At 36.7% G+C, this 13,775-nt stretch overlaps 1 protein-coding gene across 1 annotated transcript in view; it reads left to right on the forward strand.

Annotated features, from left to right (window-relative positions):
- Window positions 1-13,560, forward strand: part of LOC129280224 (venom phosphodiesterase 2-like) — a 40,826-nt gene extending 27,266 nt beyond the window's left edge. The window contains exons 13-26 of the mRNA XM_064111904.1: window positions 1,853-2,005; window positions 2,897-2,969; window positions 3,491-3,531; window positions 4,416-4,537; window positions 5,082-5,145; window positions 5,717-5,804; window positions 6,151-6,335; window positions 6,626-6,680; window positions 7,077-7,231; window positions 7,766-7,910; window positions 9,145-9,225; window positions 10,786-10,924; window positions 11,546-11,699; window positions 12,379-13,560. Of these exons, the coding sequence (XP_063967974.1) occupies window positions 1,853-2,005; window positions 2,897-2,969; window positions 3,491-3,531; window positions 4,416-4,537; window positions 5,082-5,145; window positions 5,717-5,804; window positions 6,151-6,335; window positions 6,626-6,680; window positions 7,077-7,231; window positions 7,766-7,910; window positions 9,145-9,225; window positions 10,786-10,924; window positions 11,546-11,699; window positions 12,379-12,552 (1,629 nt within the window). The 3' untranslated portion in view covers window positions 12,553-13,560. The remainder of the gene's footprint in view (window positions 1-1,852; window positions 2,006-2,896; window positions 2,970-3,490; window positions 3,532-4,415; window positions 4,538-5,081; window positions 5,146-5,716; window positions 5,805-6,150; window positions 6,336-6,625; window positions 6,681-7,076; window positions 7,232-7,765; window positions 7,911-9,144; window positions 9,226-10,785; window positions 10,925-11,545; window positions 11,700-12,378) is intronic.
- Window positions 13,561-13,775: the final 215 nt, after the last annotated feature.

A 13,775-nucleotide genomic window follows, 5' to 3' on the forward strand; every position in this document is an offset into this window, starting at 1 on the left:
AAGCCCCCCCCCCCCATTTTTCATGATGCAGAAGGCGCCGCTAAATAAAAACAAAAAAGGAAAAAAGAAGAAAGTGAGAGAACAGGAGAAAGAGCAATATAAAAGAGAAAGAAAAAGTTATTAACGTAAGATAAAGTAGAAAATATTTCGGAAACCTGTGCCACCGACCAAAACTTACAATGGGTCCCGCCTAATTCTAACATTGATGCTGGAGAGAAGGGGGGATTTTCTGAAGGTAATTGTCTGGGGGGTAATTGTCCGGGGGGTAGTTGTCCAGGGGGTAATTGTCCGGGGGTAATTGTCCGGGGGGTAATTGTCCGGGGGGTAGTTGTCCGGGGGGTAGTTGTCCGGGGGGTAGTTGTCCGGGGGGTAATTGTCCGGGGGTAATTGTCCGGGGGGTAGTTGTCCGGGGGTAGTTGTCCGGGGGTAGTTGTCCGGGGGGTAGTTGTCCGGGGGGTAGTTGTCCGGGGGGTAATTGTCCGGGGGGTAATTGTCCTTGGGGAGTAGTTGTCCTCAGGGGGTAATTGTCCGGGGGGTAATTGTCCGGGGGGTAATTGTCCTCGGTGGGTAATTGTCCGGGGTGTAGTTGTCCGGGGGGTGATTGTCCAGGGGGTAGTTGTCCTGATACCGCTGCGTCTACCCCGCCCCTCCCCTCCACACCTTGCACCTTGACGCCGCCCATATGATACCAGTTATTCTGTTTACCATAAGTCATTAAAGGGTTTATTATGAGTGCAAACAGGAATCTTTACTGGTATAAGCACTAGCATACCTAAGGGGGGGCAGGGGGGCAGACTGCTCCCCCTGACGAGTCACAACACATGCAAGGGATGTACCCTTGCCCCCCCCCCCCCCCCTGACGACTCAAAACTGGTCCCTGACGAGCCACAAGCCCCCTCTTTAGAACTCGAAGACCTTTTTTTTCCTTCTTTTTTCAATTTTTTTTTCTGATACGAAATCCTTTATTTGTGGTTGAAGACCTTTTTTTTGGGTTGTCAAATTTTTGGCGGACGAATTTGCCCCCCCCCCCTTTGGAAAATCCTGGGTACGCCACTGGGTATAAGATTGTGACTATATGTCATTTGATAACTTATCAAATACATAGAAGGCTAATATTCCACCAAGTTCGGTAATCTCTGACCCGTGGACCACGTCTTACAAAGAGTTGTGATAGATCCAACCGATTTCAAATTGCGATCGAGACCAATTTTTCTGGTTTTGAGGAACTGATTTTAGATCAGTCGCCAAATTAGATTTATTTGAACAAGCAAAATTACGAGATGAATTCATAGATTGCTCGGGGGAAGATTTGTAAACTGGACCTAGTTACAACAATTTTCTGTCAAAAATTTTAAAAGGCTCCTTATTCCAATGCATTTTTTGGATTCTTTCTTCCAAACTGAGTTTGCAATATAAAGATGACAATCTGCAGATGTATTTCGTGTGAATGGGAGGGGAGGAGGAGGGGCGGAACACTTGTAACTTGATTGTGTTACGAAAAAATGTCTGAAACACAAATCTTGATGAGTTTCTCTATTTTCGAAGATTTTGTTAGTATTTAGGGGGCTACTTGTTTTTTATCATAATATTGTCTTTTTGCATTTATTCGGGGTTTTTTTTTAGAATAATCTAAATTACTCATACTTTTAAAATGATGATTTCTTTATTCTAAGAAATGTAATTAGTTTGTTGTCTTTCGTTTGTATTGAAATTACCCCTTTACGATTGTAAGCTCATTGTTTTGTTGTTGCTATGTGTTTCTCATTGATTTGCATTTCTGAATTGTATGTGAAATATTGATAAAGATATTAAATCAACCAATTAAATTCAAATACAATATTTTCTTCCTCAGCAAGATGAGGTGGTGGCTCGTATGGACGGGATGATGAGACGATTAATGGATGGTTTAATGAAGATGGATATGATTGACTGCGTCAACATCATCGCTATAGCTGACCACGGCATGTCCAACAGGACGTGTGACCAAACATTTATTCTAAACGATGTAAGTAAAGCTGCCCAAAATTCAAGTATATTTTTGCCTGTGCACTCTAAATTTCAGGGATTCAAAATAAACCCAGATCAGCTGTAGAGGGTAACCAGCCGAATATTAGATTTAGATTTAAACGTTTAGATATAAACCGTTGGATTTAGATATAAAGATAAAATATTTGATATTAAGTCTTTCGAGATTTTGAAAGTTAATCCTTAAGATTAAAAATAAATCCACTAATCAGCTGGACCCTATTCTCCGAAAATCTGGATTTAGTTTTAATCCCCGAAATTTAGAGTGTAAAGATACTCTGCCATAACTCTGCCATAATCTGAATTTCTTGAGCATTCTAGAACCTACCCGGGTTTTTGTCGAGCACCCGCGTTACGTGATCTACGTTTTAAGTAATAACTTCTTACCCCATTCCTTTTACCTCAAATTGGCTGAGTGCAGTAAATTTCATGTTTAAGGAAAGTCGCAAGTTGTAAAAACGTAGTTTTCTATGTTTTATTTCTTAAAACGAAATTCAATACCAAGTAGTTCCGCGTTTTCTTTCGAAGTTCGCAGGTGGCACGATCATGACTTTGTCAATAGTAATGTGCGATTGTCGTCTGAACATGAATATTTCATTATCATTATCCGCGTTATTTGTGTGTGCGTGTGGGTGTGTGTGTGTGAGAGAGAGATTTTTTTTGGGGGGAGGTCAGGTAGGAGGTGTCGATCCCCTTCTTTTAGGGTGTTGTACAAAATTCTAAATTCGAAGGGGACTCTTTCTTTGTGTGTATGACCTCATGAATTCTTTCTCTTGATGTTGACATCAACTTTCTTTCTCTTTCTTCCCCCCCCCCTCCCCTCTCTCTCTCTCTCAATGCGTCATAATCTCCCCCTATCTCTCTCTCTCAGTACCTACCATCTAGTGAATACAGAGTTTCTTCTACCGCTGGCACCATGTTGCGAATGCTTGCAGAAGATGGCGGTGAGTTCATACTTCAACCTTTTGACACACTTGAAATTGATTTTCACGAAAACGATATCAAATTAGGTCAAATAACATTCATCGTATTGTTGAATATTCTAGCAATCCTGGTTAGACAAAATCATAGTACTATGCAGCCCCCCCCCCCCCCCCCATAGAAAAAGAAAGAGTTGAAGAAAAAATCAAAAACCTGCTTTTCAGGGCGACGTTTTTCAACGAAATACATTCGCACAATTTCAAACAATGTAAAGTGCATCTCCTTCATCGGGATCGTCATTCGCCCGAAGAGTCCATTTTGATTATTGTATTGTAGTAATTGATAAATGTAGCAAAAGTGAGTTCTTTTACCGGTTTTTAACAAAATTATTCATATTTAATACGACTGGATAAATGAAAAGAATTTACATCAGTTTATTACATGACGATTTCAGTTGTAAGTATAGGCATATGTTTGAGATGTTTTGACTGATACATCATTTCTTCGTTAGAATCTAATTTATTCTTTATTATTTTTCTTTCAGCAACGGTGTCGGACCCGGCCGAGGTCGTGGAAGAACTATTGGTAAGAAATCATGTGTTGTTAATGTCTTATTTCACGTCCGATTTTGATTGGGGAGGGAGGGTTAAGAGTTTATGATATGATCGGGGTTTTTATCATTTGTTTCAAATTAAATAAACTTGGTGATTAAGATTTCTTACCCTTCAATGATGATGATGTTGAGAAATGGTAGTGATGGTGAGGAGTAGGAGAGGAGGACATTTCAACAATGACAACGATTTTGGTCGTATTTTTTGTAGAATTTGCAAGAACGAAGTTTGTTCCATCACAGCATGATGACAGAACAAATCCTAAAAACTCATTTTCGTCAGGACCAAGCGTTTGCCCCTGTTCAGCCCCCCCCCCCCATTATGCACCTGCACTCTTATATAACACGCAGTCAAGCTATGCTTATAGTGGCAACCCCTGCAACCTTGTGTATGTAGTATAAATTTATGAAAATACAGCTTTGTTTATTTTGTTTCTCAACTATTTAGTATATACTCTGTGTATTGTAATTTATATATAAAAAAAGTTGCAGGAATCAATAACAGAAATGAAATGAGATGAAACCAATAAAAAAAAGTCATGATAAAAAATTTAAAGATTGGAGGCTTGGGGCCATTGACCCCACCCAAAAAAAAAATTTAAGATAAAATAAAATAAGTTTTTATGATCAAGAGAAAGGGGAGAAAAATAAGAAAAGTGAAAGAAAAGTGGTAATATATCATATCATTCTCGGAATATTATGAAAAAAAATTCGCTCGCTCGCCCGCCACTTTTTAGAAATTTTGCCCAATTACATATCTCAATGCCCCTACTTTTTTTGGTGCTCGTTACGCGTCTGATAGAATATCATTGCTCGTCTATTAGTAATTTGCCTTTGCTGCAATTATATATTTTTTCAGTGTAAACATCCAGTAGCCATTCCATATGTACGAGAGGATCTACCGAAGAGGTGGCATTACATCAATAACAGGCGAATTGAACCTATGGAGGTCACCGTACCAGAGCAGTGGACTGCTTCCGGGTAGGTCAAATCACGTCAGGTCACGAAATAATCTTTATCAATATACGCTCCGGACCTACGCTTTACTGTTTATGTGGTAAAAGAAAAAAAACACTGTCTCATTTAACTGATTTTTTTTTCAAAAAGACCTATAATAAAAAAAAAAAAAATGGCCTCATACTTACGTCGTCTTGCCTCTCCCCTTTCCCCGGTCCCTACCCTCCCCCCCCCCCCCCATCAAAATAACCTGCCTCCGCCCCGAACTTTATATCATAAAAAACATCTCTGAAAGGTATCAGAAAACTCTCACAATGAATAATTCTTACTAAAGGTAACAAATCTTAAAATATGCTTCGTATTGACAGGATTTACAAGAAGTCATAGGCCAGCATGTAGACTATTAACATGAATGGATGAATAGAATGAAGTGTCTTATTCATTTGCTAAACTCATCCATAACATACCCTTACCTAAATTATTATAGGCCTATATATTACATTGTGGTATGCATACTTCGACCCAAGGTTTTTTTTTTTTCATTTTGTTATCTTTCCGATTCCTCCAGTGGATCCACATCTTATTGCAATGGAGGAACTCATGGATATGATAATTTAGGCAACTTAATGAAGGTAAAACTTGCAATTCCAGAATTATTTCTTTCCGCGAAACATGTGACATGTGTGCAACTACAACAAATTTAAAGTTATTACATTCATAAAAAATAATCATTTCTGTAAATTAAAAGACAATGGGTGGTATTCTAATAGCCATGGTTTAGTTGAAGAAACCTGGTTTAACTTAGATGGAGTGTCAGTTGTCAACTTATTCACCAGATTCTTATCCTGTTGCAAAGGGTGTCAATAATTAATTGAGTTGTAAAATGGAAAGAATGAGAAAATACGAAAATATAGATTTTAATTAAATGATTAACTAATTGGTTGAAAAGGGTTTTCACAATTATTGAAGGAGTATTATGAAGACAGCATTCCATAGACCAGGGTGAAACCTAGATTAAATTATTAGAATACCCAATAAGTTTATATTTTGATACAAACACATCTGTATCAATACGGTGATAGCGTCCTATTGTTGTGAAGAAAAACGAAGTTTTACCATCGTGGAGATTAAAAAAGAACGCTTTTAATACATTAATCATATACAAATATACTTAATGTACAGTCGATTTTATTTTCGTTGCAGGCAATGTTTGTTGCCATTGGCCCAGGCTTCAAAAGTGGAATAGAAGTTCAACCTTTCCAGAATATAGAGTTATATAATGTTATGTGTGGTAAGTAGGCCTATACATTAAACCATACAGATGAGAGAAATTATATGGACATTTATGGGAGGGACTTTGTGAAGACAAACCAACATACTTAGAACAAAAGGGACATTGGAATGAGATTTCCACAAGGAGCCACGTTTGGACCTCTACTGTTCTTAATATCGAGATTCGAGAACAATGTGTACCGTACTGCCATTGTATCATTTAAAATATTATTTTAAATGTATCGATCTGTCATTGGATTTTCCATTTAGAATTAAGTAATTACACTCATCCGTAATGTAGATTTTTTATTTGCAATAAGAATAACATAATGATCTTTAATCTATTTTCTGTTACAAATGTCTAGAAATTTTGGATCTTGACCCGGCACCAAACAACGGAACTATGGGAAGTCTCCACCATATGCTAAGAAACCCGAAACCCCTCCCAAATGATTCAGTCACCCCTATTCCTCAAATGGACTGTCCTTTCCCTTCAACTAACGATGAGTACAACAGTCGATTGCAAGATGATATGTCAGGGTGCCAATGTGTAAGTGTCCTTCTCATATTATTCATGAAATAATTATTTAATCCTCTCTCTCTCTCTCTCTCTCTCTCTCTCTCTCTCTCTATTACACTCTCTATTTCACTTTCCTAAGTTTTTTTTTCTCGACAATATGTCCGTCTCTCTGACCCCATTCACTAATGTCTAGCATCCTAGTTCAAAATTTATTTATTTCTTTCTTTTGAGCCGGCCTTTAGAGTAAATAGTCTTAGTCATCTCCAACAATGATGGATTTCCATTTAATGTTGCAATGATGAATTATTCTTCTTTTGTAGAACTCCACCAGTGTCGAGATGTACGACAAAGAATTGAACCTGACATCAATTGAAGGTAATCCCAAATAACAAGACGATATTGATAATCCTACCTCTAAATCGCGAAACACTGTGTATAATTATGATGGGAAGAGGACAAAATTAAAGATGTTTGGATCTGTTTTTTTTCTTTAAAAGGAAATTATATCACATGAAACGATCTGGTTCATCAGGGCTTCCCCCGACCTTTACCTGGAAGTTCATTCCATCCCTGAAAATCTTTTTTGTTTTTAATTCTATATCAACATATTCTTATAAATGCTCAGCAAAATGTTAACGACGCGTGTATTATTTAAAATAAAATAAAATCATTTTCATTAAATTCATATGCTTGCTTTTCGCTATATTGCCAGTGAAATGTATTGATCGTCAAACGTAACTCAAGAAATGAAATCATATTCGTAACTCACAGAAAAGGAAGCTATGGCGCTTCATACACCGTTAGGCGCCCCGGTCATAACATTTGACACGGATTACTGTCACCTGACCCAGCATGATTACGTCACAGCGTACAGTCATGATCTTCGATCGCCTCTCTGGTCTTCGTTTACACTTCGATGGCCTCAGGTATATTGACATAATTTTTAAAGGAAGAACATGAATGTTAAATAGCCATTAACCATTTTATTTGGTGAAATCATTACCTCTCGCTAAAACAAAGAATACAAATCTCACTATATAATCGTACGAATTTTCCTGTTAAATTCATTAATCGAATTAAACAGTGCAGGTATTTGTATTCCGTATATAATTATTTATTTACCTTACATAACATTAGCCATATCCTTTTTATTCTTTTCATGATGCAATAATCTATCACTTTGTCTGTTTGCCTACACAGCATGTATTTTAATACTCTACGTTTCTACCAAATTGTTCCCTATTATTTATCCTTATTTTTACTTTTTTAAACAGATGATAATATTAATGAAGATACTTTCTCATGTTTATGCACGCAACACATTTGTGCAAAGGTTTCCACATCTTCGCCATTTAATGTTAATTAATTTGACTATACAATAATTGATGGTATTATTTCCCGTCGCATAACTAATATTTATCTGTTTGTGCTGAAGTTACTCATTTTCAAATATATTTCAGCCAATGAATGAGATGCCGATAAAGCCCGATTGCCGAGTGCGACCCGATGTCCGAGTTGATGCCGAATTCTCCCCGAGTTGTTCCGATTTTGAAGGACTAACAGGAGGCCTTATGAATTTAACCACCAGTTATCTCTTTCCCCCTGGTAAATTATGATGAATGCTTGGGAGGGCGGGGGAGTGCTATAGCGTAGGCTCAAACATAGGCGGCGGAAGCGGGGGGGATGTGTCCCCCCTAAATTTTAGGTTTGGGGGACGATCCCCCCCCCCTAAATTTTTTGTTGATAACCTTTTTTTTTTTTTTTTTGCTTGTCAAAATTTTTTGGTGGTCCCTCCCTAAAAAAAATTTTGGCTACCGCCGCCAATGGGCTCAAATGTGATATTAAATGCATTACTTCTAAAGGCAACTTGAATTGATATTGCTAGGCAAACAGTATATTTTTTCGAATTAATATAAATATGTTCAACAACTCAATGTGCGTGTATTCCAGTTCATAATGATCAAATTCATCATATTGTTTGTTGAGGGTGGAGGTTGAGATTCATAACGAAGCTTGAAATCAAAATTCCGTCGGCTTCCTGCAAGAAGGGACTTATCGACATTTTCTTTAAAAAGATCGTGTTTTTTTATTGCTGAAATGGAAAAGAAAGGCATGTCATGAACTTTCTTCTGGTACCATTAACGAACCTAAATGTGACGTCATTATGACGTAATAGGCAAAAACATTCCAACGTGCTATACGCACATATAGATGCGTCCTTTTTTCTGGTAATTGGATCGCGCATTTCTGTCCCGGAAAAAAGACAGTTCTTCGTTCTACGTGCATTGACCGATTCGAGCTAGCGGCCATTTTCTAGGTACTTGATTGCGCATTCGCGTTAGCGACTTTTTCCCCGGAACTTTCTTCCCGGAAAAGGGGCGTACGGTATTCATTCTTAAGATTAGAAAGAGTTTAGAGTGTTCTAAATAAATCACAAAATATCAATTAAGAAAAAAAATCTTGCTCTGTCAGAAAATTTGAGAATTAGGATAGAAAATAATACACTAGCTGTTAAAAGCCCTGAAATAAGGTCAAAACATAATTTGTGTTTTCTCGAAAATGTAGGTTTTGCGCACGTGCATGTTAAGTCCCTTCTTGCGGGAAGATGCCGATTTGCAGATGGGGGCTTGGAACCATGACCACCCCCCCCCCTTTACACAACGAATAAAGAAAATAAAGTATGATATCATTTGAGGAAAGCATGTCAAAACTCCATCACATATTTAGATTTTTGTATTTGAAATGTTTTGCTCGCTCGCAGCCTCAGTAAAGGATAAATTTGCCCCATTTTGGCTCATTACTCCACTGATTTAAATGATTCAATGTCTCTTTCTTCCAGCTTTATCCTCAAACTCAGAGCGATTTATGGATTCTCTCATTTCAACCAACACGGTGCCGCAGTATCCCGGGTTCATCGAAGGTAAAGTCTCACCTTTTTTCAAGTACTGCTTCACTCTCTGATATTTTTAACCAACCCAAAAGTTGGTTAAAATAAGGATCCAACATCCGTTGGTTAAAAGATCCAAATCATCTTTGCATGGAATTAAAAGTCGATTAAAATATGAACTGACTGGCCGTTGGTCAATCGTCTCAATCAATTATGCATGACACTTTGTTTTAATCAAAATTTTGTATATTTGAACAAACTTGTAAGTTGGTCAAAAAATATGAGAGTGCTCCATGTCTTTGTTATATTCGTTTTCAAAACACATTTTGAATGTGCGTATATTGTTTGACTCACATGCAGGCGCATTGTAGATGGAGGCTTAGAACACTTACCCCCCCCCCCCCCCTTCTCAAAAAAGAAAGTTCCAGAAAAAAGTTCCAGAGAATTTTCTAAATATTATGTCAAAATATTTTTCTTTTAAAGGTGTACGTTCCCTATATTCAAGAGGACGCTGTAGGACCTACGTACGCGCTGCGGACGGCGCCAGCTTCCCATTGTTACACAAAATACGATGCTTACGCAGATGACTGTTTGAATGCCCGAACTCTGACGATTCTCAGTTCGCGTATGGTTCTATTACTCTTGAAAATTTGGTTCCGCCTCCCTCTACTACGTGAACCGACGTCAGCAGATCTTTGGACCAGCGCCGATGTAGCAAAAACGCAGCACAGCGTATGTGTAATGTACATGTGTGCATGTGCTGTGCGATTGGCTGATGATTACCAGTTGCATGCAAATAACGTCCACGATCAACGTCATGTACATGACGGCGAGTCCAACAGCGCCCTCTTGAAACCCGGGACCGTATACCTTTAAAGAGGTCACCATCGTTTGGAACGTTCGCGACTTTTTTTTTTAAATACAGGGCCCATATATGTACGCCATGTTCGACCCCTCAAAGTTTCGGTAATTGTTCCCTAAACATTAAGCTGGCTAGAAGTCTGTACATTTATGTTTTACAGCAGATGTGCCTACATGGAATCTTAGAAGTTATAGGAGTAATCCTTAATATCATTGAGATATCTTAACTAAGAATTCTCTTGATCGATTTTTTTTTTTAGAATAAGAATTATTGATTTTCTACTCATGTATTTTCTGTCCGTTATTTTATATTGTCCTTGTTGTTCATTTCAGTCATAACCGAATTAATAACCGAACAGGTATCTGTGTTAAGCTGGCATGAGATTGGTTTGATAGATATTCTATTCTCTATATCAGAGATGAAATTATTTCTATTTACTAAAAACTAAAAAAGATTCTTAGCTTCTATTTAATGAAATGACATAATTTTTACCTGTCGTTTTTACAAGGAACTCTTCCTTTTTTCAGAAATTATATTGAATGCCCCCATTTCCTGGTGGTAAGCAATTCAACACTTCTTGATGGTTTCCTATCTACTGTATACTTTATGTGTTAAATTGACGCAAGCTTCTCAGAATTTTTAGTCATTAGATAGTTTTTAGAGTGTATATACTTATCTGAGCACCGTCTTAATCAGTTTTACTATACTTTCTGTCATGTTCATGATTTTAGACATATTGGATGGTTTCTTAGTACCACATCTTGCTCTATGGGCTAATATTAGCTCCGAGATCAATGTCGTGACCGGACCCGTCTTCGATTTCGACGGCGATGGGTTACGAGACAACAACAATACACTCGAAAAAGACGGGTAATAACCAATAATTTAAATAATATTGTAATTCAGTACAACAAATAAAACTCGAAGGAAAAGAACATTTGCCCCTTTTCCTATGGAACCTTTAGAATACCACTTGATTTCACGATATATCGAGGTATTTTAAAGTAGACTATTAAGGATGACTTAATAGCCTTATTATGTTGACATGGCTAGGTACGTTATCTTACCAAGCAATGGTCAGATTGATTTATAAAAGGTTGTATGACGTTATGATGATATAATAACTCTATTTTGTTGACATGGAAATATTAAATATGTCGCCATCTCGTCATGACGATGGTACTTAAAAGATGCTGCATCTACAAATGTCATAAGCATGATAACTAATAGAGGGGGCCTTAATTTTAAGCCTTAGTTTTTTATCCTTTTAATCTATAGTCCTATCAATGTTATTTGTACATTTCTTGATGACGGCCTTTCGTATTATCCTTTTTTTTTATAATATATTATATTTAACTAAATATTCAATTTTCGTTCCCCTCTTTACTGTAGTTGGATATTTTCATATAATGAAGCTGAATTCATAATGAAAACGTTCAAATCACATTCCTATGCCTTCAATTTTTATTGTTTATTATCATTATTTTCCAGTGTGATTTTTGGTGCCTCTCCATCGCTGCTGCCCTCTCACTACTTCATGGTTGTGATACGATGCAAGGGAGGTGCACAGTTAAACAGCGCATGCGCTGAAGTAGAATCGGCTGCTTTTGTTCTGAGAAATAACCATGGAATAAAAACTTGCCAGGTAACAGTATGATAAAGTAACAATATCGATATCACCACCGTATGTTTTGAAAACACATATACACATACAAAAAAGGGTTTATATGCGTATATACAGCGAAAATAAAGCTTTGATTATGGTCGTGGATGTACAAGAATTTCTGATTTGGAACCTTTAGTCAAATTCGATCATTGTTCGTCCGTTTTACTATTTTTTTAAATAAATTTCCATTGCAAATAATTTCTGATTTATTCAACGCATCACTGTTTTGTACATCCTGCACCAAAACACAGACCTGGGCCCGGTCTTACAAAGAGGTGTGATTAATCCGATCAATCACAAGTATGTAAAGCCAGCCATCCCAACATTTAGAAAGCATAATTCTGTTTCAATTTTGTTTTCGATTAAAAATTAAAAAGGGCATTTAAAATATGATCACATCAATCTGCTGTTTCAGTCCAGTTCAGTTCATTATTTTGTAGCAGGGACCGGAATGTTTTTTGTTTTTTTCAATCAGTACTACAGTCCCAATTCGGGAATTCAATTCGAGCAAACATTTTTTTTTCTTCAAATTGACATTTTGAATATGATTCCACACAATTCAATTATAAGAAATGAAAAACAGTATACATTTTCCTACTTATTATAATTGATAAAGAAATCTTCCTGAATAATCCTTATTTCTTCTTTCTTTCAACAGACGCAGCCAGACTACGTTGAACACAACTTAGTCACCATCATGGATATTGAAAATTTAACGGGTCTCACATTTTACCCACAACTCCCTCGGTATGACTCCATCCAGCTGAAGCTATATGCCCCCAACAAAGGAGACCTATGGTCAAAATGGCCGCTTATGAATAGTATTCATTGATCATACTGATATTGTCTTTCAAGACTCAATTTCGCCAATTGGGATATTATAATTAAGACATTCACAAAGAAGTATTTATTCACTCAAATATTTTGCAAAGTTATTATTTTGACGAACTGTGGTCAGAATGAGGACCTACTCAATAAAATGACAAAAACGAATATTTAACTTAGCGCCAATTCAGATATCCTCACCGTCAACAAATGTAATTTTGCAGCTTTCATGAAAGATGCAAAGTTTCACATTTAAAGGTGCTCATAGACTAGAAAGACAGAAAGTTGCACCTTTGAGTTCATACCATCCTGACATTCGGTTGCACCGTTTAAAGGTAAAAATATCAAACCCCTTTTTTGCGTAGAGATTATGATAGATTCTAATTACATTCTGCTGAATTCCGAGTGCATTGAAAGAGCATTTTAAAGATCTGACACTTTCATGATCGTCAATTCCTCTTTTTATCATGATTTTTGTGCTGAAATGGATGATGGCTCTTTACCATTCATCGCTATATTGCTATACTCATGCACCCACGAAACAGATTCCAGACCTATCAAAGTTATAACGTTACTTCGAATGGCATTTTATCGATGGGCTTATAATTTGGTTTCGTGGTGTAACTGAACCCTGTGGAATTAATGTACACAATTGGAGAGTGTCAACAACATTGCAAATTATTGACACCCTCTACGTTCGTTGGATCAACTTCATGATGATGAGTTTGGTAAATCCATCTAGAGCAGTTTGGGTATCTGGTCCATAATCGGGGGACGGGCAAATAACTTTTTTTTCTTCATTTGTTATTCATTTCTTTGTAGGGGTGAGTGAAGCAAAAAAAAAGTATTTTTGTATTGATCGCTTGTTTTTAATGCGGATGGTAATTTTTGTTTTAAAATATTGTTGAATTCACATATTATGCTTGGTGAAATCTATTTCATGTTAATTATTGATTGTCTATATTATGCTAATTTATATCAAATATCGTTGACAATAAATGAATTATAATCGAAATGCAGTTTTTAGATTTTTTTATTTGATGAGCATGGTAAGTAAGTTATGATATTTTTCTCAACACCAGACTTGTCTCTCTCTTCTTCTTCTTCTTTCACTCACTCACCTTTTTTTTGTAGTTATCCATTATTAGATGAGTAAATTTCAGCATTACCGTATGGTATTTAAAATATGAACAACAAACTTATACAAAATTACATAAAACATTTTTTATG

This window comes from Lytechinus pictus, chromosome 17 (assembly GCF_037042905.1).
Source record: "Lytechinus pictus isolate F3 Inbred chromosome 17, Lp3.0, whole genome shotgun sequence".
Taxonomy (NCBI): domain Eukaryota; kingdom Metazoa; phylum Echinodermata; class Echinoidea; order Temnopleuroida; family Toxopneustidae; genus Lytechinus; species Lytechinus pictus.